The sequence below is a fragment of the Osmerus mordax genome, chromosome 10 (genome assembly GCF_038355195.1).
Source record: "Osmerus mordax isolate fOsmMor3 chromosome 10, fOsmMor3.pri, whole genome shotgun sequence".
NCBI lineage: Eukaryota > Metazoa > Chordata > Actinopteri > Osmeriformes > Osmeridae > Osmerus > Osmerus mordax.
In genome coordinates this window covers 12,425,024-12,446,631 of record NC_090059.1, presented here as the reverse complement: position 1 = coordinate 12,446,631, position 21,608 = coordinate 12,425,024, and the positions used below count along the sequence as shown (strand labels likewise).

The following is a 21,608-nucleotide window of genomic DNA, read 5'->3' as shown; positions in this document are numbered from 1 at the left end:
GGAGGATGTGAAAAATGTGACGCCAGCAACCCCCCCCCCACCCTCGCTCCCTCCTCCGCTGCCTCTCCTCCCCCTCCCCCTTTTCTCCTCCACCACAACCAGTCGCATGGATTATTCATGCCCGAGAGCGAGGGAATAAGGGAGGGAGGGAGAGAGGGGGGAGAAATAAAGGAGCTTGTGCAACATCAGCAGCATCAGACACGAGCGCACAGCAGCGACGGTGAACGCTAGAGAAATGGATGGAGCGACCGAGAGCATCGTCTGAAAGCCAGAGGCACCGTGAATCAGGGCAGTCTTCGTCTACCCATGTCTGCGCTGGTCGCTGTCGAACAGGACCTGGAGAATCGCTGGAGAAACAGACCAATTTGGAGCCCTCTCAGCTGGTTGAGTTGCTGTGGCTGACAGATCCTTGGCTCAGAGATTTGGACGAATATTTGGAGGTGGTTGGGTGGTTGGTGCTGGCAACTTGCTGAAGCAGCAGAGACCGAGACAGAGGCTACCTGAGGTGGACCAGTGCCCAGAGCTGAAGGCAGCATGTTCTGCTTCTGTCTGCAGAGCTCCCTGCTTAAGCTGCAGGCTCTGGAAGGGGACAGTTGCTCCTCATTAGGATCCTCACCAGACAACAGTCCCCCAGCTCTAACACCATCTCAGACCCAGACCCTTAGCCCAGCCCTGGATGGTAAGCAAGACAGCCAGGCCCTCTGCCACAGCTACCCAGGACGGGAGAATGGCCCCCCAGGTAAGAAACACAGCAGCTGCCTCCCACCAACCACCTTTCTCATCTCTGCCTCCACATTCAACTGTCAACCCCGTCCCTTATTCATCATTCTTACTTTGCATAGATGTCTCCCAACTGGCTCTTTTCTGTTTCTTTTCTGTTTTTCATCTCTTTTTCATCTCTTTTCTCCATTCTCTCTTTTCCTCTTTCTCTCTCTTTCTCTCACTTTCCGTCTCTCTCTCCGTTGTGTCTTCTCCCTCTGCAGTCCTTGTCCATGTCACGGTTCATGTTTTCGTAATGCCACATGGATGTATTATAGATTCTAACCTCACCAGCCTGCCGGGAGAGTGCACGTTACACTTTGCACGTAACGCCAACCAACATTTCTCTGCCGTTTTGGCACATCCATATTCCCCTGCCGTGTGTGCAGTGGACATTTATGACAGCATCAAATCTTTTTTTATGTGATAAGATTTTTGAAAAGGATGCTTTTATATTTGTATTCAACCGATTCTGGATAGTTTACCATGTCACCCCTGTGTATACAGTGCCAGTATTTTATAGCTGTTTTATGTCAAGAATTGTGTGTGTGCATGAAGTGTGTATATGCACACATTTGTGTGTGTGAGTGTGTGGTGTGTGTGTGTGTGTGTGTGTGTGTGTGTGTGTGTGTGTGTGTGTGTGTGTGTGTGTGTGTGTGTGTGTGCGTGCGTGTGCGTGTGCGCATGGCAAGCTGCCGGGTGCCACTTCAAGCTGGCTGCTATTTTTATAACCTCAAATGATGGAGCCAGATCGTCACTGCCAATCAAACACAAAGAACACACCACACCACAGTATCTATCTATCTATCTGTCTGTCTGTCTGTCTGTCTGTCTGTCTATCTGTTTGTCTGTCTGTCTGTCTGTCTGTCTGTCTATCTGTTTGTCTGTCTGTCTGTTTATCTATCTGTCTGTCTATCTGTCTGTCTGTCTGTATGTTTATCTATCTGTCTGTCTGTGTCTGTCTGTCTGTCTGTCTGTCTGTCTGTGTCTATCTGTCTGTCTGTCTGTATATTTGTTTGTCTGTCTGTCTGTTTATCTATCTGTCTGTCTATCTGTCTGTCTGTATGTTTATCTATGTATCTGTCTGTCTGTCTGTCTTCTCTGCTGTGTGAAGGTATGAATGAAGGGACCCCTGAGAACTGAGGCCTTGTAGTTTACTCTCTTTCTCACTCTCTTTCTGTCTCACTTTTTCTCCATATTCCTCTCTGGAATCACAGGAGACTGGTCACCTCTTCTGCTTCCATCATTGCCCCACATTACCCCACATCACCCAAACCTATGTGTGTGTGTCTCTCTCTGTGAGTTATCCTCATGGATGGTTATCCTTAGGAACATCTGTTGATGAAGTGGATGAGTCAGAGAGAGTAGGCTGCTGCTGGTCCTCTTCTATTCAAGACAGAGAGAAAGAGAAGAGGAGAGAGAGACAGAGAGAAAGAGAAGAGGAGAGAGAGAGACAGAGAGAAAGAGAAGAGGAGAGAGAGACAGAGAGAAAGAGAAGAGGAGAGAGAGACAGAGAGAAAGAGAAGAGGAGAGAGAGAGACAGAGAGAAAGAGAAGAGGAGAGAGAGACAGAGAGAAAGAGAAGAGGAGAGAGACAGAGAGAAATAGAAGAGGAGAGAGAGACAGAGAGAAAGAGAAGAGGAGAGAGAGACAAAGAGAAGAGGAGAGAAAGAGAAGAGGAGAGAGAGACAGAGAGATAATGAGTGAGACAGAAAGATGTTGCCCTTTTTTTTCTCATTCAGTGTTGATACGGTGTGAGAAGATGGTTCTATAACCTCACATTACCCTGACTGAATCTCCACATGTTGAACCTTTCAAGCTTTACTTATGTAGATACTATCTACAACCAAGTTCGACATGTTTTTTCGGAATGATTGTAAAGTCTGTGCAGTTGGCTGTGTTTACTGCGATGACTGTAACACAGACATGCAACAACTGACCAGTTCAAAGCTGGACAGCATGATTGTGACAATGCTGTGGCAAGGGATGAGAGCCAACGAGAGGGTTGTCATGGTCCTCTAACTGTATGTGCTTTATCTCCACCTCGTCTCCCCCTCCACCATCGTCATGCTAAGCAAATGGCATGGCAACGGTAGTCAAGAGTGTCATACATACTGTAGATATAACTCTTTTGTATCTGGGGATATGGCAATCTGTACCTGTGCATTCTGTAATGTGTGTGTCCATCCTTGGACTGTATGTTAACTAATGTTTCTCCCTCCCCTTTTACCCATCCCAGCAGACCTTATGTCCTTCCTGTGCCCCCCTCAGTCAGAGGGGGAGTCACCCCGCAGCAACCCCCCCCAGCAGAGCCCGGGACCCAGCCGCCTGCTGCACCACATCACCGACGGCAACAGCCCACTGCCCTCCCCACGCTGCCACAGCCTCAGCCAGCGCTTCAACTCTGACCCCGACACTGCCCCTTCACCCCCCAGCTCCCAGCAATTCATACTGTAAGGGGAAACATTGGTGTGTGCGTGTGTGTGTCTATGTGTGTGTTTACATGTGTCTGGTGCTTGCTTCATGTGTGTGTCTATGTGCTGTGTGAGTATATTCTTGTGTGTGTGCGTGAATCTTCCAGGGCTGTGTACTGACCTCTGCTTCCTCTGTGCTGAGTCTGAAAAGTCATTTCCAGACCTGAACTCGTTGCCTGTTACAGCAGCATTTCTCTCAGACAGTTTCCAGACCCACATAGCTAGTGCGTCATCAGCTTGTTTTGTAGCGAGCTCCTTTCTTGGCCTGTAGTAGCCATCTGCACCTTGTGCGTCGATGCTTTCAACAATATTTCTAAAAGGCCTCCTCTCTTTTCTTTATATACACACATGAATATAAACTGTACATGTGTGTGTGTTCTCCAGCGCCCGTGGGCTTGACAGAGCCGACCTGCCAGAGGAGAGCAAGGACTCCAGTGTGCCTCTTCTCACCAAGCACATCCAGACCCTCAAGAAGAGGATACGCAAGTTTGAGGAGCGATTTGAACTAGAAATGAACTATAAGGTACTGCTCCACAAAAATACGTCATATCGTTTACTGTAGTTATAGTTTGCTAAACGATCAATCTACTGTGTTAGGTACATGTTAGCCTCAAATGTATCCTACGCTATTTAACTAAGGTTTGCTGAAATGTTCCCTCATGGGGAACTACACTTCCTCTGTGACCTATGGAGTGCACTTTAGTTAGCAGGCTATGCAAAGGATACAGCCTTTCTGTAGTACACTGTTTCATATTTAACTGCACAGGGTGTGACAAAGGGCCAATGTGACAGTCACTGTTTCTGGGAAGTGCTTTATCTTCCTGTTGGGGACTCTCCTCACAGCCACTCCTGTTTCAGACAGGTTCTAACCAGCTTAATCCGGTTATCAGGAAACTTAATGAGAGTAGTCTGTGATGGGAGGGCCAGCGCTAGAAACTACACACACCACTGCTCGGGATAAACGTACACCTCACAACGTTCACCTACCCCCTCTAGTGGTTGGAGATTATCTTCAATCTTGTCTTCTTGTATCACCCTCAGCCTTCACACAATGACAAAAGTGCCAACCCTGAGATGTTTAAACTCATGACTGACCTGGCCAAGTCTCGCAAGCAACTCAAAGGTAGGATGTTCTCAATCCATTCTACATTTTGCGACTGCTTATTTATTTAGACATGCGTACGATACGGTCATCAAAACATAACAAACTAAACCTTTTTCTTCCCCTTTTTCCTCACATTTCCTCCTCTCCATTTCCTGTGCAGAACTGAAACTGAAACAGTCTGTGTTTGAAGGGAGGGAGTACAGGAGCGATGGGCAGACAGAAATCTGCAGGTACGGCAGTGTCCAGCAGGGGGCGTCAGAGCCCCAGCATCACAAGCCTTCCCTGGAGGAGACGGTGGAGGCTCTGCTGAGGAGGCTGAGGGAGAAGCGCCACGACCTGGGCCTGCCAGACAACATGAGGGTAGGGAGCTAGCTAGCTACTGCCGCGACACCATCTGTGGGTACAGCCTGCGCTCAGCACGGTTCACACTAGGGGAGTGAGGAGTGATTGGAGGGTTAGGTGAGGTGTGAGTATGTGTGTGTGTGTGTTTGTGAGAGAGAAAGAGGAAGAGTGAGAGAGAGAAATAGAAAGGGTGTGTGCCAACAGTCCTGCCCTGGCCCACCATGTCCTCCTTTACCCTAGAATACAAAAAAAAAACTGTTTTTAAGAAGACCTTTGCTAACACATGAAGATTTACATATGTTTCTCTGTGTGTAGGAAATGACCCAGAGGCAGATGGCCCTGGAGAAGATGACTCTGCAGAAGTGTTTGCTGTACTTCGAGAGCCTTCACGGCCGGCCGGTGAGGCTGACAGTAGAGCTACACAATGTTTTATATGACTGACTAATACTGCTTCACCACTGTCTTTATTCTACCTAACCAGTGTGTGTCTGTGTGTGTGTGTGTGTGTGTGTGTGTGTGTGTGTGTGTGTGTGTGTGTGTGTGTGTGTGTGTGTGTGTGTGTTGACAGGGCACTAAGCAGGAGAGGATCCTGGTGAAGCCTTTGTATGACAGGTACCAGATGATCAAACACCTGCTATGTACCAGTCCCATCACTACCATAGTAAGTCTGCTCTCTCCCTCCCCTTTCTCTCTTTCTCTTACACACACACGCGCACACACACATGCAGACGCACACACTAGACTGATGGGCTTCTATTCTTACCTTCTGTCCTGACCAGGAAGAAGAGGAGGATTCTGATGAAGAGAATGTCCAGCACTGCCCCACACCCCCTTGCCAACGTTTGCAGCCACTGACCACTGAGGAGGAAAGCGACCGGGAGAGTGACACTGCCTTTGTGTCCCCGCTGGACGAGGTCAAAGCAGTCCGTCTTCCGGCCATCACCATGGCCAACCTCCATGAGGCGTCCAGGTAAGATGAGCTAATACCTCTACATGTATGAAACATACACACACACACTCCTAACCAGGGTCTTGGAAATACTTTCGAAATAGCTGACATTGTCTGCTCTTGTGCCTGATCCTGTGTGCGCCAGGTCCGAGCTAGTGGTCTGCCTCAGAGAGACTCGCGTGGAGAAGAAAAGGCGACGTAAAGCCTTGAGGGAGTTTGAGGAGGAGTTCTTCAGACAGACAGGAAGGTGAGAGGAAATGAGAACAAAGTCACACTTCTCCGGTGGGTTTAAGGTGTTTTAATGAACTGTTACATCATGTTTGGCTTCTCAACATGAAGAGGAGAAAATAAAAAGACAATTAATACAAACCGGAAGGAGTCAGCGGAGTCAGCCAAATGGTACAGGAGCTTCTATCTAGCACACATAAAATGGCTGCTAACAGCTACACAGCGCAACACAAAAATGACACACCGGAAGAAAACACATATACACATAACACTCAATACACATCTGGTATCACATCAATGAAAATAAAATACATGTCACCCTTATTTGTGATATCCACCAATGTACAAAACTATTTAAGGCAATACAAGGGTACAAATCCATGTTTGACATTTGGACCACCTCACATTGCTTCATAGTTGGCTGTTTGTTTCTGTTGACTGCAGGACTGCCCAGAAGGAGGACCGCACCCCCATGGCAGAGGAGTACCATGAGTACAAGAACCTCAAGGCTAAGCTCCGGCTCCTGGAAGTCCTTCTCAGCAAACAGGAAACCACAACAAAAACTGTCTGAGTGAGAGTGGGACCACTCCCCAATGTCTACACTAGCTTACTACCTAGTGTGCATGGCCCATATGACCTTACTGGGGAAGTAGTAAGCAATTGTGCATATTGGGAAGGATTCTACCCAACGCTCTACCTTTCTCTCTACAGTGTGTTCTTATATAGCTCCCTTCATGGTGAGTAGGCTCATCCATAAATCTATGACAGTACAGTAGTCTGTCCAACTGTCTGTAATCCTTGTTTGAGATTTGATAGGGTCCGATATGTTAGAAAGAAAAAGGGAAGGAACTCTGCCTTGTTTGTTTGTTGTTTTTTTCATATTGATCGACTTGTGGACCAAAATGTGTTAGTTTTTTAACAGATTTGTTTGTGCCATATATTGACATTGTAATGCACTTTAAAATTGACTCCTGGAGTTGTTCAGGAGTTTAAGATAGATGTTTAAAAGAAGGACTCTTGGGGCATGTTTCATTCCAGAATGTTGTCCTTTCCTATGTGTCCCTGTACAATCCCCAGAAACTGAAATGGAACACACCCTTGTTGTCTGTGACAAGATGCTATGCACTATGTTGTGCTATGTTGTGTTCTAGCCGAAAGACACTTTATATATTCAGGAATCACCAGGAGTTTCCACGCTGTATTATTACTGGCATTTCTGTTAAAAGAGAGATGAAATTGAAATCCACTTTTCTGTGTAATTTATGGCACTTTCTATTGAAATGGGGATTGATTTCATCAGCCAAAGTTCAAATCCCATATGCAAATATGTTTCGATTTAGCAAAATTTGTTGTCTAATTCTAAAAATACAAATATGTATTAAACTGACAATATGCATGAATGTGAATGGCCAGAGAGAGTGCTAAGGGGTTACAGGGTATAGATTCCCTACATGGACTGCACAGATACGATTGCATATCATCAACCCTTCGGAACTGCTTGTTTGACTTACATTAATTATGCAACAAACACAATAATAATCTTCCTCACACAGAAATCAACAGATACAAAAACCACAATGGATGAACATTATGCATAAAAAGGAAAGACAAAAGGGGTTGAATGAAATGTTATATAGATTTAGTGTTTAACTTTCAACACAAAATGGGACAACAAAAAAAATATAACCTACCCAGTTCATTTTCTAGCTTTTTATGAAGTTCGCAGTTCTTGAAAAGAACACGTTACTGATGTACGGTCAAATTTATATGTGTGACAATGTCTTAGATGTTCCTACAGTAAATGTGAATGGCTCAAATTCATTACTGGGGTTGGGATGAGTTTAGCGCTCATTTCAAAAAGGCTTCAGGGATTCCCTCCCTATTTGTGCAAGTCCACCCCTTTCCCATGATCAGATCTCTACTGCCATTCACTGTTTGAAACAATCTGGTTGTCTGTTGTTCTCTTTCTGAGTCTGCATGCTAATGTCAGCTGTTATATGGTTACTGTATGCTACAATCAGTTGTGGTTACATGTAAGATACTATGTTTGTACTATGAGACAGTCACACCCTCACAGACACATCCGGCTGCTGAATGCACGTTCTGTTCATCCTTGCACTTCCTTGTTTTGCTTGAGATTATCACATTACTGTTTATGGATGTTCACTATTTCCTTGCAGTGATCAAAGTCCTTGTATTGTGTACCTCTACGGTTCACCCCCTCATTTTCTATACAACAGTAAAAATAAATATTTTTCTAATCTAAATTTTGTATCACATTTATTCTGCTCAACACAGTATGATGTTTTTTTTTTTTTGTTAATACGAGAATAAATAACATTGAATGCTTTAGACAACAAGATGAGTGTGCTGACATCAAATAGTTTGATATCAAAAACATGCTGCAGCTGGAACCAAATCATGCTCTTTCAAATTGCCTGGTCATCATGTTAGACCATAAGTTAACATGAATGAGATTCATGATACCTTACAATAGCAGCTTGGAATCAGTCCTTTTGTTACCTTTGGCAAATCATTAACATTGCATCTCTAGTGGGGCCAAACGTCAGTTAGAAGCGTCACAGCCAGTTAGGTGGTGAAAGAAGCAATGTGTTACTGGTAGATTGGCTAGGGACCACGCATAGGGAATGCACGCATAATGCATTCTGTTTGCATTCATCCCTCCACAGCCTCACCCTTACAACCCATCCTCCGCCAGCTGTTCCCACCCCCCCTTCAGAATTCAAAAACAGGAGCAGGAAATAAGTCTCCTGATGTATTTATGGAGGGAACAGAGAGCTGTACAAAGTAAAGGCTGTTTGGTCTGAAGCTGTGAATACATGCCATCACAGAGGAGGGAGTTAGACAGAGGCCGCATGGAACAATTCAACAGTCCAACAGTCTGTGTGTGTTTGGCTTAAGAGAAGGAGGGGGAAGAGAGGGATGAAGAGAGGGAGGAAAAGGATTTAGGCAGGGGTGGCATAAAAGGGGGAGGTGGGGTGCAGTTAAGGGATAGCTTTAGCCTTTAGCCAGTCAGTTAATAAACCAGTAGGACTTTTAATCAGTCAGTGATTAGCCAGTAAGCTAGCTAGTCATTAGCCTGCCAAACTGTTAGCTAGATGGCAGTTTAGCCGGTTAGCTAGCCAGCTGGTTAGCCAGCTAGTTAGCCAGCTAGCCATCAGCCAGCAAGCCATTTAGCGGCCCACACTGATATTACAGGTCTTGCAGCTGGGGTCCTTCTTAGCATTGACCGTAGATGAACTCCTCAGCTGATGCCCACTGATCTCCGCCACTGTGCCCAGTGCCAGATCCACAGGCTCTGTGTAGATCACCTCCAAGATCACGTCCTGCGCGTGTCGGAACACCAAGTGGCCGTCCTCCCCCTCCACGCACGTCAGGAAGCGGTTGTCTGCGATATCCAGCAGAGGGAGCCGCTGCTTGCAGAACTCATCCCCAGGGGAGCCTTGTGGGGCCAGAACCAGGATCACATAGTGGTAGGCCGTGTACATGCAGTAGAAGTCCCCAAAGTAGAGGTTGGTGTTGGGGTTGAATAGGGCCTCGGCCTGCACCTGGAAGCGCATGCGGCCGTAGGGGGAGTCCTGGGGGGGCTTGCCAGTGTTGAACTCAGTGTTGCAGCTGAAGAAGATGCCCTCCAGCTTGCCGCTGATGGGAGAGCCATGGCTGCCGCTGTTGTCCTTCACAGCAGGCAACATGCGGTTGTTCTGAGCATCCCTGAGGGGAGAAGAAGGGCTGTTCACACCAGGAGCACATTAATCACAGCATGCACATATTTATGGTTTGTCGTCAAGGGGATTGTTTTCATGGGTGTAGCGACAGTGTAGAAGAGGTGGTTCAAGGACCACTGTACTCGATGGTGTAGTGAGTAACTCTAGACCTGAGACCAGAGGAATGAGCACGGATAAGTCTATGTGACAGACAGGCCATTCACTGTCAGGTGGCAGCTTATCACATGCATCGTCTAACATAGAAAGTTAGGTCATATGAGTAGCTGAATACATTCAATAGAATGAAATATGTATGAAGAAGGTGCAACTTCCCATTTCTCTACAGACCAAATATGCTCAATGCACAGAGGGAGATCTAATGGACTTCCATTCATTCAACAGGGAATTATATACATACACTGTACAATGTATTCCCAGGCATGTAGAGAGATTTCACGAGGATGTTATGTTACTACATGGCTCTTACTAAAGAGCTCTATCCAGTTGGTCAAAAACACATGATGCCAGGCATGTGTGTGTGTGGAGGGCTACAATACACAATCTGGGATCACATTATCAATAATAAACCTACCACATTGCAGCTCTGGATGATTTTATAAATCATTAAACGCATACTATCCATGTTGGTACTCTCAGCACATTGAGAGCTTCCCATAAGCTAGCTTGTGGTTATAACATCTGAGCCACCAAGCAGAAAAGCATTATATAAATAGCATTAGCTTGTCTCTCATTATTAATGCATGAGTGTAACTGTGATCCTTTAAAGGACAATGGCTATTTTAAGATGTTACTTTATAAAGGATATAAAAGACAAAAAGAGTATATGAGAAGATGAGAGTGTGATTTAATGACTGCGTGAGTGAGAGAGTGAGTGAATGAATGAGGGCATGATTTTATGAGTAAGTGAGAGAGTGAGGGAGTGAATGAATGAGTGGTGAGTGAGTGAAAGAGTATACCTAGCTTGGTCGAAGTATTCCTTCTGCTGGTTGCGGTAGAACACTGAGAAGTTGAGCATCCTGCCAGCAATGACCTCTGCCTTCTGCAGGAGCTGGGTCAGATGAACGGTGGAGTAGTCTGGTGGAGAGACAGACCAGATAGCAGCCAATCAAATGCCTACCATGTGTTCAGATTCAACTCTATAGTTGTCTCTCTTTCTCTGGCTTGACTTCTTTCTACCTCTACCTCTCCCCTCCAAATCCTTCCCTCCTCACCTCCTCCCACATTTCTCCCCCTTCCTACTCCCCCCACTCACCTCCGGTGCAGAACTCTATGATCTCGCTCCATTCTGAGACAGCGTAGTCTCCGTCGCTTTGTTTGGACGCTGTTTGCACGGCAACAGTGTACTCTGTACGCGGGCTCAGGAACCAATGGCCTCGCACGGTCATGGGCAGGGGCACCGCCTTGGCAACCAGTTTGGTGGGCACATCCTGAATAGAATAGAAATATTATATAAAAAATGTCAGTCTAACAGGTTTTTGATGTATTCTTTACCCTGATGTTGACCTTGTTTTCGTGGTCATGACCTATAACACAGTGGTATCATCATGCAAGGCTCTTGACCTATTGTATACAGTAGCTGGAGGCCTGAAACCTCAGCATATCCATTTGTGTTTATGTGTGTGAGAGAGCGAGAGAGAGAGAGAGAGAGAGAGAGAGAGAGAGAGAGAGAGAGAGAGAGAGAGAGAGAGAGAGAGAGAGAAAGAGAAAGAGAGAGAGAGAAATCAAGTGTGTGAGAGAGTCAGTAAATAGATTCCCTTCATCCCTCATTATCTCCTCAAGGTTATAGATGTATTTCATGGCAGAGTGTAGCAGAGTCAAAGAGAGCAGGTCACCTAGCTAAAGTCTGAGTTAGCGTGTGATGCCACCCTGCACAGCTGGCGACAGACAGTCATTTATTACAGGACAGCCTCACAGGCTGCTGGAGATGACTCTGTAGGGGAAGGTCAAACACTGTCGCAGCAAAACAAGTCTGTCTTTAACCTCCTGCAGACTCAGAGATGAAAAAGTAACCCTCCACTGGCTACGTAGAGGTATTCATTCCCAAAGATTTTGTCAAATCCGTTTATCCATTCATTTATTCATCAGTTATTCCATTTATTCATGTAGTCATCCATGTATGACTCATTTCATTCATTCATCAAATGCATTGATTTATACTCGGTGTTGTTATAATTACAACCACACAAAAAGGTCTGTTGTCCTCTGTCATTCTCCCTGTCCTTCCAGTAGCCCACCTTGTGTTTGAACTTGTTGGAGTTCTTGTTCTCCTTCTTGTTGAGGTCGATAAAGTAGTGGGTGATGCGTTCCTTCGCGCGGGGCTCCATGTCCCAGCAGATCTTGAAGGAGTCGCAGGTGATGTTGCTGATCTTGATGGTCTGAGGGACAGGAAGCTCCTCCATCTCAGCTATCCCACTGTCCTGAGACTTGTTTCCTGTGGGGTTAAGAAGAGAAAGAGAGAGATGGAGAGACAGATGGAGAGAGAGAGAGAGAGAGAGAGAGAGAGAGAGACAGAGCGAGAGAGAGAGAGATAAAGAGAGAGAGAGAGAGAGAGAGAGAGAGAGAGAGAGAGAGAGAGAGAGAGAGAGAGAGAGAGAGAGAGAGAGAAAGAAAGAAAGAGATGGAGACAGAGACAAAGAAGGGGAAAGCATGCAATCAATATACTGTACTACTGTACTGTCGGTTACTATGGCAACACCTCTCCCTACTGTGATGTAGTGATACATCCATGTACCACACTCTTCAGTAAATCTACCTACAATGGTCCCCCTCTCCAATCGCTTACCCCTGAACGCTGGTTATCCTTCATACTGCTGGCCTACAGACACACATGCACTTTACACAAACACACACACACACACGCCCACACCGGCAACAATTACAGCAATATCAACATCTAAATTCCTAGTTCAACTCAGATCAGAGTAAATGTCAGTAATAAGACACAGAGGGAGGGAAAGGGGCGATTATTTTCTAGAACCAGGTCAACAACACCATGACCCACTCACCACTTGCTAAGCACCATGGGAAGTGGTGACAGGGCTGTGGGGAGGGCTATAGACCCTCGGGGAGGGGAGTGGAGTTGAATGGAGGGATGCTCAGGAGATGAACTGAAATGCTGAATAGTGTCCTCTCTACTCTCCTATCCTGAGTTAGTGTGTGTGCGTGTATCTGTGAATCCCCTTATGGTTTAATTTGGAGGGGAAAAGACTGTTGGAAGAAACCGTTGGGTTGGGTTTCCGACACATAGATTCCAGAACGAGTCATTCTAGATTAGACAATCCTTGCTCTGGAGGATGCCCATTGAAGACGCGTTGAAGGTTGGATTATAAAATCGCTTTTCGGTTTCAGATTCAACTTCAATCTAGGCCTGCATGTAGAAACTAACTCATGATGCATGATGCACAGCCTTATCTCTACAACTCACACTCACTCCTGTTTAATGTTTACTGAAGAGAGGTAGGGGCCCGCAGACAGGGAGCTGGAGAATTGGGACACACCATTAGGCTGCAGGATAAGTGCTTCAGGGCCCCGGCGCTACTCTTCAGAGCGTCTCTGAGGGGAGTAGAGTGGAGCAGGGGGCCTGACCCAGCTCTGAGTAGATGAATTATAGTGGCTGCCTGGAAGTCAAATATGATGATGGAGTTTCACTGCTGGATGTTACTCAGCGAGTGCTAGAGTGAGTGGGAGGTTCTCATGGTTATTACCGACGCTGCCATTCAGAAACGTCGTCCACCTCATCCAATGCAGAGCATGACATTTGGGAAGCGTCACGTGCTGTTGTCCAGCTAAATGTCAGGCTTGTCAATGTGCATCCTCAGCTGTCCTGTTCTGTTCTATCACAAAGACCTGATGAGTACCCAACACTCGTTTTGACCACCAGGGCCTTGACCACCAGGGGTTCGTCCCTACTCTCCTGTTACACCTGTCTGTTGTATTCAGAGCCACATCCACAGGGGGAGAGAGGGGAGAGATGGGTAATGATGGCTCTTTGCTCCAGGGGGAACTGCTGTGGACCGACACACTAAATAGGATCAACCAGGGGCACATCCCAATAGTCTAGATTGAGAACCTATCTTAATCTCAATTCCTTCCTCTTGCCATGGTATAGATAGTGACTGGTTAGCGGATATAAAAGATAGGAGTCTGTTGAGATGCTGCTGTGCTTTGATGGAGCTCAGTGGCTGAATGGAGAGCCAACAGCAAACAGAAAAGAGGAGGACTTGTTCCACTGTAGTGTGGTAGAGAAATGCATCCACAGGAGGTCTTTACCGAGAAGGTGTAAGAAACTTTAAAACTTTAAATGGAAACTTAAAAGCTAGGTTTTTTGCTGAAACGTACTTGTTAAAAAGCTTTGTGAACCATTTTATTTTTCCCCTACATGACAGCCCAGGGTTCTTTAAATAAATATCTGATTGTGTCTGCTCTCCAAAATACAAACAAAACTCATCCATATAAAGACTTGCAAGACTCTAAGAATATCCAAATGTAATGTACTTGCAATTCAAACTGAACTAAAATAATAGGTTGTAAGAGAGTCTGACAGTACAAGAGAATCAGACTGGTAAATTAATAGGAACGAAAGCTGTAAGACATCTTCTAATTGGTATGTACCAGGAATAAGAGGGGGAGGGGTGAGAGGGTGGTTGAACTATTAGGACAGTGTAGTTACAGCATGTAAGCTATTCTGCTGTCTGCCCTAGACAGAATAGCATTTGGCACTGTTTTCTTAATAAAAGGCTGTGAGAAAACACACATATAGACACACACACACAGACAGACACATACATCCATTCCAAGAAAATTGAATATATCAGCTATCACACTCAGCATACTTCACCTTCACATACAAAGGGCTTTAGAAAACACACCCAAGAGAATCAACTCCATGGCAATGGAGGGTGTGTAAATCATTGAATAGATTGTGACAGCATGTACAGGATAGTATATGATTGTGTCACTTTAGCTTCATGGTATCCATAGGAAGAGTAATCACATCAAGCTAACAACAGGAAGAAACATTCAAAATGTGGTTTGAACAAAATTGCATTACCAGGTTCAGGGAAGCATCCTCTTTTTATCTTACTCTGGCCATAATAAATTATATCAACAATGTTTAATCCATTGTTATAATAGCCCCCTTAAACACAAAAGAGGATCAAGTCACAAAAATCGTTTGTAGTTTAATCAGATTACAATCCTGGGATTAAAAACCATCATGGAAAGACTAAAGGCCTTTAGGGTATATGAGATTTCCGAAATAAATGGACATGGTAGTTCATGCGTCATCCCCAGTTATGGACAGTAAAGCAGGTGTCTGATGGCTTTAACAGTGGTGGAATCACACCACTTAGTTTACAGAGATGGGTGGAGCCCCCTGAATTGTGCTACCAGACACAAATGTTTCAGTTTAGGCTTGTGGAGCACTGTAAATCTAACCCCTGGCATGCAACGATGACTGCGCCAAATGAACTCATCATAATTCATTTGATTTTATATAACACATAATCCTGCAATCCAGAGGTAGAAGCTTTAAACTGTGGCAAACATATTTTGGTAGTGTACACATACACACATACACAAGCAAGGTTATATAAATTTAGTTATGAAAATAATAATCATATCATGAGTTTAAAAAGCACAGAGTGCACAGGGATCATCATTACTAATGAATTGCTTGGCTTCTAATTGTGTTACACAATGAAGGCATCGCCTGGCGTTGGTTACGATGACCCACAGACATCAAGTGCAATATATCAGGAAGACATGGCACCAGGCAGCAGATTCACCACCAAAACGACCATCAACAGGTCTCTTCTCTCTAACCAAGTTGATACTGTTCATCACTAGCATACTGCCCTCTAAAGACTCTCTGTCAACAGAAACACAGTGACATCTTTCTAAACTCCAAAGCCGCCAATATGATCCTGAAATTATATCTGTGTCCATCTGTGAGAGATGCTGGAGACAAGGTGAGTGAGATGAAGGTCAAACATCACCATGAACAGTCGTGTTTGCAACGTGGGGCATCCAGCAGCACGCTGATGGTGCAACAGTACAGTTGTTTTACTCACTCATACAAGAGATGGCAATTATTGGTTGAAAAAGCGATCAGGAAAAATAAGAAGTATTCTATGTTGTTATATCTGTCTCAAAACAATCTTGATCATGAATCACAAATCTCAAAACAACCCTAACAGGCTCTGAAGTCCAAAAAAATTCTAAATGAAGTCGGATGTAGGACAAGCAGATATCAGCTATACACCAATAATTCAACTACAGTACATTTGCACTGTATGAGATATTTTGTTAAAAACATGCACAACAAAAACGCCTCTCTGTTTTCATCTCTTCCTCTCAGTAATCTTTGCTTCGAGAAACACAAGACAACTGATGATGCAACAGGATTAAGCCTGTGTGAGATTAACCATGAGAGTACAGGGAGGAGAATGGTAAAGTCTAGTTCACTTTAGAAATCTGTCGTGGTCAACCTACCAGCAGAAGAGAAGTTTCTCATCATGGTGACTGGTGGGCAGGAGGCCAACTCCTCTCGGGCAGATCAGCAGAAACGCTGTGAGAAGCTAGAAGGTCCAGCGCTGACCAGACATGTCCTGCGTATGTGAGTGTGTATGAGCGTGTGTTTGCCCCTGCCGCCCTGCATCCCCACATGCTGCCCCAGAGGAACCCTTGGAGTGCACTCAGGCAGCAGCTCATTGGCTTAGCCAGGGATTTAACGTTTGTTAGAACACGCCCCCAACGGGCACACGCAAAGCTCAAAGGCAGAGCTCAGATTATGTAATTACTTTCATCTTGGTCATCATCACTAGCATCATCCGGCAGCAGTGACCAGGGCCGGGCAGAACCAGGAGGGAGGTTGGTGGGGGTGGGGCAGGGGAACTGAGGAGGTGGGGATGAGGGAGGAGAGGATTAGTGGGGGTAAAGTAGAAGAAATAAAGATGTGGTAATGAGGGCCTGCCTGACTTGATGAGATAATATGTTGCTTTCCATCATATCCACCAAAAACAACTTTGAAGAGAGAGAGAGAGAGAGAGAGAGAGAGAGAGAGAGAGAGAGAGAGAGAGAGAGAGAGAGAGAGAGAGAGAGAGAGAGAGAGAGAGAGAGAGAGAGAGAGAGAGAGAGAGAGAGAGAGAGAGAGAGAGAGAGAGAGAGAGAGAGAGAAAGAAAGAAAGAAAGAATTAGACAGACAGAGAGAAATCCCTGTCTGCAGCCTGGTCTAGCCCCCCCTTCCCTGTCTGTCACATTTCCAGGAGGATGACATCATGTTGTTGCACCCAGCAGTGTGCCCGTTGATGCCCTCCTCTCCTGCCCTCCTCTCCTGCCCTCCTCTCCTGCCCTCCTCTACTGCCTTCCTCTGGGACTCTAAGCTAGAGGCACTGGCAGACTTCTCCACAGTTGATGTCAGCATATTTTTATTATTATTTATTTAGATATTTTGTCACTTCAGAAAATGTTAGAGTGAAGATTCAAAACAAAAAAAATAATACTTTTGAATATCTTCAAGATTATATTTCTAACAGAATAAATACTACTATTGCCTATGAAATATGCCATTACGGTGAATGTAGTGTAACCAATATGTTGAGATGTCACAACAAAGCTGCTATAAAAGGGTATACTAAATGTATTTCCGTGCAGGGTCACTGTGACTACTCTGTCCTTTATTAACCTCTGTGTCTGTTGCACAATAGACAGACAGAGCTGGCCAGCCATGCACAAAGACCATCTTCATCCTCCACACTCCTCCAACACAGGGGCCCTGATTCCTCTACAAGGACCCCATTGAGAAAGACTAAGGGTGAAAGGAAAGAGGGAGAGGCCATGGGTGAGAGGGGGGAGAGGAGAAAGAGAGAAAGGAGAAAATGTGAGAGAAAGATAAATATATAGAGGAAACTTTGTCGGGGAAACATTTTTGAATAAACTGCCAATGGAAGATAGGAAGAAATTGTATGCTTTTGTTTTACCTAGTACAAAGAATGAGATGGTACATTTGGTGCAGATACCATATTTTTCTAAATTAAAAGCATATGTCTGTAGACTGGTTAATTCTAATAGCATAATTAAACTGTAAAATAACCGTGATTGTTGGGCTAAATGACCCATACTTAATGTCTGTGATTTAGGCAGCAGATGGGGCCCCATTGTTCATCTACACACATACACACACACATACACTTCACAAATCACAAATAAAACAAACCTATGTTTTTCGAAAGGCTGGAAACATCTGAATGCAACACATGTATGTTATGGGTTCTAGGCTTAATGTTACGTAATGTCACCACATAGGCTCCTACAACTCAGTTAAGACCATTAGTTAACCACTACCGCACTACAACAGACCCAGCCCAGCCCAACCCAGCATAGGCCAGCACAGGCATTGCCAGCCCAGCCCAGCTGTACCCAGTCTCAGTGGAATCAGAATTAACATTTAATGGCTTCAGTATCAGAGAGACAAAAATAGACAGTGCAGCACCCGACGTCATGCTCCAGCCTAATGTGACCAAGCACAATCTTCTGCAACCGCAGCCCAGTGGACCTCGTATAGTATGACATAGGATAGTCCTGCTCCATTCATCTAGGATACACTACATATTCCTTGCATCACACTGTCCTATTGTAATCTTTCGCGAACACTCCATGGGATTGATAGTGCTTGACAACCAGTCTCAAGTTCGCCTCCATGTTTGTGACCCAGGTGCGAGATGGACTAACGACGCACTGCTGTGCCCTCCAGACAGACCCAGGCAAATCTGACACTGCGAGAGGAGAAAGGATGATCTCTCTGTCTTTGTCTTTGAAACACCCAAATATGGACTTCCTGTCTGCTTCGGGGTAACATGCAATGTCACAATAATTTTCAATTAATTAATGGCATTTCTGAGTGTATGAGACTTGCTGGGGCCAAGAGCCAACTGCAGTTTACTGCAGAGCTTCTTCAGCAGTAGGTTGATCTGGTAGTTGCTAGAGGACGCTAGAGGGAGGAGGGCAGTAGACTGCCTGGAGTCACTGCACAGAGACATTGTTGAACCATTTCCCTGGCTGTTTTACAAGGCAAAGCAGTAGTAGAAGGACATGGTACACACAGACACTCTGCTCTCACCAACAGACACTCACAACTCGGCCATTTGCATAGCCAGTCTAATCAGGGTTTTACAAGGCTTCAACTACGTATAAATGGCTGTCATTTGCATTTGTGAGCAACCATTCTGCTGATAATCTGTCACAAGAGGCACACACACATACACAAATGCACATGCACACACACACACACACACATTCACAGTAACAAGATAGTAAGGGTGTGGACCCTGCCAGGAACAGTTATTGGCAAGACAAGGTGGGAGAAACACATGGTTTGTGTGAAATGGTGCCGCCAATGTTAGCTTCTCACATTTGACACACACCAACACAACCAAGAAGACAGTCTGTCCTCTCTGGCATTAGAATCCATTAGACTGTAGTCCCATATAGAACATGAACCTTTTAAAGCAACACTATTATGTACAGTTGTGGTGGTAGCACCTTAAGCCACTGACAAACCTTTACTGGTCATTTATTTTCAAATTGTATTTTGCTTTTGCAGTAATAGGAATATTTATTTTTTCTGAAAGTACAAGAATGTAAATTATAATCTTTGGCTTTCTTTCACCAAAACAAAAAAAAAAACGAGTGATGCAAGAACTAGCAACATTAACATGCCATTTATTTGTGCTTACACAATGCCACTATTAACTTAATCTCCTTTTAGGAAATGACCATTTCCACTCCAGAGTGCTGGTACACACACACACACACACACACACACACACACACACACACACACTGTGGGAGAACACCAGGTGTGGCTTAAAGCTGTAATTCTGCTTTGCATGCTGGGTATAATACTTGACAGATGACATTTGCATGTGGATGTTGTAACGCTGTGGTGAGACTCCCAGCTGAACCCTCCAGGAGAGAGACAGAGCCAAGCCCCAGGGGAGTGCTTCTGTCCTGGGGCAACCTCCATCGCCCTGCCCCCACAGACACAGCCTCCATAAAATATCCTGCTGTTTAATGGAGACTTTTCAGTCTCAATGATTAACTGTCTTCAAGCAAGATGGAGATCAAGTGCATTGCCATCATTAGGATTAACCTACTATGCATACATCAAGTTTACAGCAGAACAAGCATGAGCCAGCTCTGCTACTAACATGAAAGGTGAATTAGTGAATCAACCTTCTCTTTGACAATCACAAAGAGTCAATAACCTGACTTTGTTGTTTGGGTGACATGTTGGTTCATATACTCATTCTCATGGCAGCTCAGCTAGGGTGTAATAAATGGTTCCTTTTATGTGGGCAGGGTCAGCTACAATAGCAGTTGGTGGTTCCTGTCCTGTCTGGTCGGGTCCCACTCCTTTCACATACATCTTGTGCTACGGTTTGGTCAGCTCAGTTTTCCATCTAATGAGGAAGGATTTAAGCAGGGAAAGAGGGGAGGTTGTATCTGTACTGAATGTAAGGAACAACTTCCATGAGAGAAATCCTTTCCAGCAGATCAAAGAGAGGGCTGGTTACATCAACAGTGACAATGCTAATCTCGCCCACCACTTCAATAGCTCTTTCTTTCCCTCTCCCTCCTCTTACTGTATTCTAATGACAGCAGTGGTGAAGGGACGCCGGGTTTCCTAACACAAGACAAGGAGAGGGAGAGAGAGAGAAAGAGAGAGAGAGTTAAAGAGAGAGAGAGAGGAGAGAGGGAGGGAGAGACAGAGGGAGAAAGAGAGAGAGAGAAAGAAAGAGAAAGAAAGCCAGAGAGAGAAAACGAAAGAAAGAAAGAGTGAATGAGAGAAAGAAACAGAAAGAAAGAAACCAAGAAAGGGGTAAGGGGTGGAAAGCAAGGAACACAAGGGAAGGAATATCAAGCAGGCTCAGTCTCTAGGGCTCCACCTGCCCTTCACAACTTTGGCTCCATGCTCCATGTAAGCCTGCAGCTAAAGAACAGACACATTACTGACATGACAGATAGGAATCGATGACTATTTTGTCATTGTTTTGCTAAAAATGTGTCACAATCCGCCCATAATAGACTGCCTATCATCTAGGTACTGTATGCATCATACAGTAGGAAGCGCAACCTCCCAAACATCCACGTCAGCTACATTCTGTGTAGTAAGCTACATTCTATGATGTAATGCATTCGCCTAATTGGTCGCTTTGTTCCTGCTTTCTGGTGTGTCTTCTTAGCTGGGTGGTGTTGAAAATCTAATGCAGAATATACACATTATCATGTAATGCAATGTTCATATAATGTCATTCGCGTCAGTCCATTTAGGTTCATAGACTGAAGATCAGAGAAAAGCTGCGTAAGGATCTGCCCTACAGAGTGCACCTCCTTGCGCTGCGCTGTGGTCCGTGTCCATGGTGCTGAAACACTGCGCGAGCAGCGCACCGGCACGTCCGGTAAGAGCAACACAATGAAATCTGCGTGAGAAATGTCCACATTTTCTTAAATAACTATGTCATCACATGTGATCCAGAGTAGAATTACCGCAATTTCCCAGCAAGGTTCCTTTATAAGATCAAATATATGAAATGTTTTTTATTGAGATCTTTCTAATTTACCCTTCCTACAAAAAGCTGTGGCATGCATTAACCAATGGACACATGTGCTCATAATGGTCAAATGAACACCTAAGCCCCAAAGGATCTATCAAGCCAATTAAACACACAGCTAGACTACAACACAACCAATACGCATCCGGGGGTCCGGTCAGCATCGCCACCTACCCTCTCGGTCGCATAGCTGAATAGCGTCCAAGCTCAGGTTCTTTATGTCCACGCACGGGCTGGTCGGGCTGCTGATACTGTGTTCCACGCGTGGAACCTCCATTTCCAATTGTGATTCCGTGAATTTTCTCTCCAACTGTGAATTTTACCTCCGCCGTGTCGCAGGATTGATCTTCACCTCAATACAGTCAGGCCGTCCACTCACACTCATTTGCTGTGC

General features: G+C 45.1%; 2 protein-coding genes across 3 annotated transcripts; one reads left to right on the top strand and one right to left on the bottom strand.

Moving 5' to 3' along the window:
• Positions 1-534: 534 nt before the first annotated feature.
• fam13c (family with sequence similarity 13 member C) lies at positions 535-6,427 on the top strand. The gene is made up of 10 exons (XM_067245217.1): positions 535-739; positions 2,998-3,211; positions 3,617-3,755; positions 4,274-4,355; positions 4,498-4,697; positions 4,995-5,078; positions 5,248-5,340; positions 5,459-5,649; positions 5,774-5,875; positions 6,301-6,427. Exons 1-10 carry the CDS (start codon positions 535-537, stop codon positions 6,425-6,427), a joined length of 1,437 nt encoding a protein of 478 aa, XP_067101318.1.
• On the bottom strand, positions 5,918-21,608 carry phyhiplb (phytanoyl-CoA 2-hydroxylase interacting protein-like b). 2 transcript variants are annotated; one of them, XM_067244382.1, is made up of 5 exons: positions 21,389-21,608; positions 11,837-12,033; positions 10,855-11,029; positions 10,559-10,676; positions 5,918-9,588 (listed from the first exon to the last, which is right to left on the bottom strand). In XM_067244382.1, the coding sequence occupies exons 1-5, from the start codon at positions 21,489-21,491 to the stop codon at positions 9,051-9,053; spliced, it is 1,131 nt and encodes a 376-aa protein (XP_067100483.1). In that variant the 5' UTR covers positions 21,492-21,608; the 3' UTR covers positions 5,918-9,050. The 2 variants fall into 2 exon arrangements, with proteins under 2 accessions (XP_067100483.1, XP_067100485.1); XM_067244384.1 differs by lacking the exon at positions 21,389-21,608 and adding an exon at positions 16,095-16,223.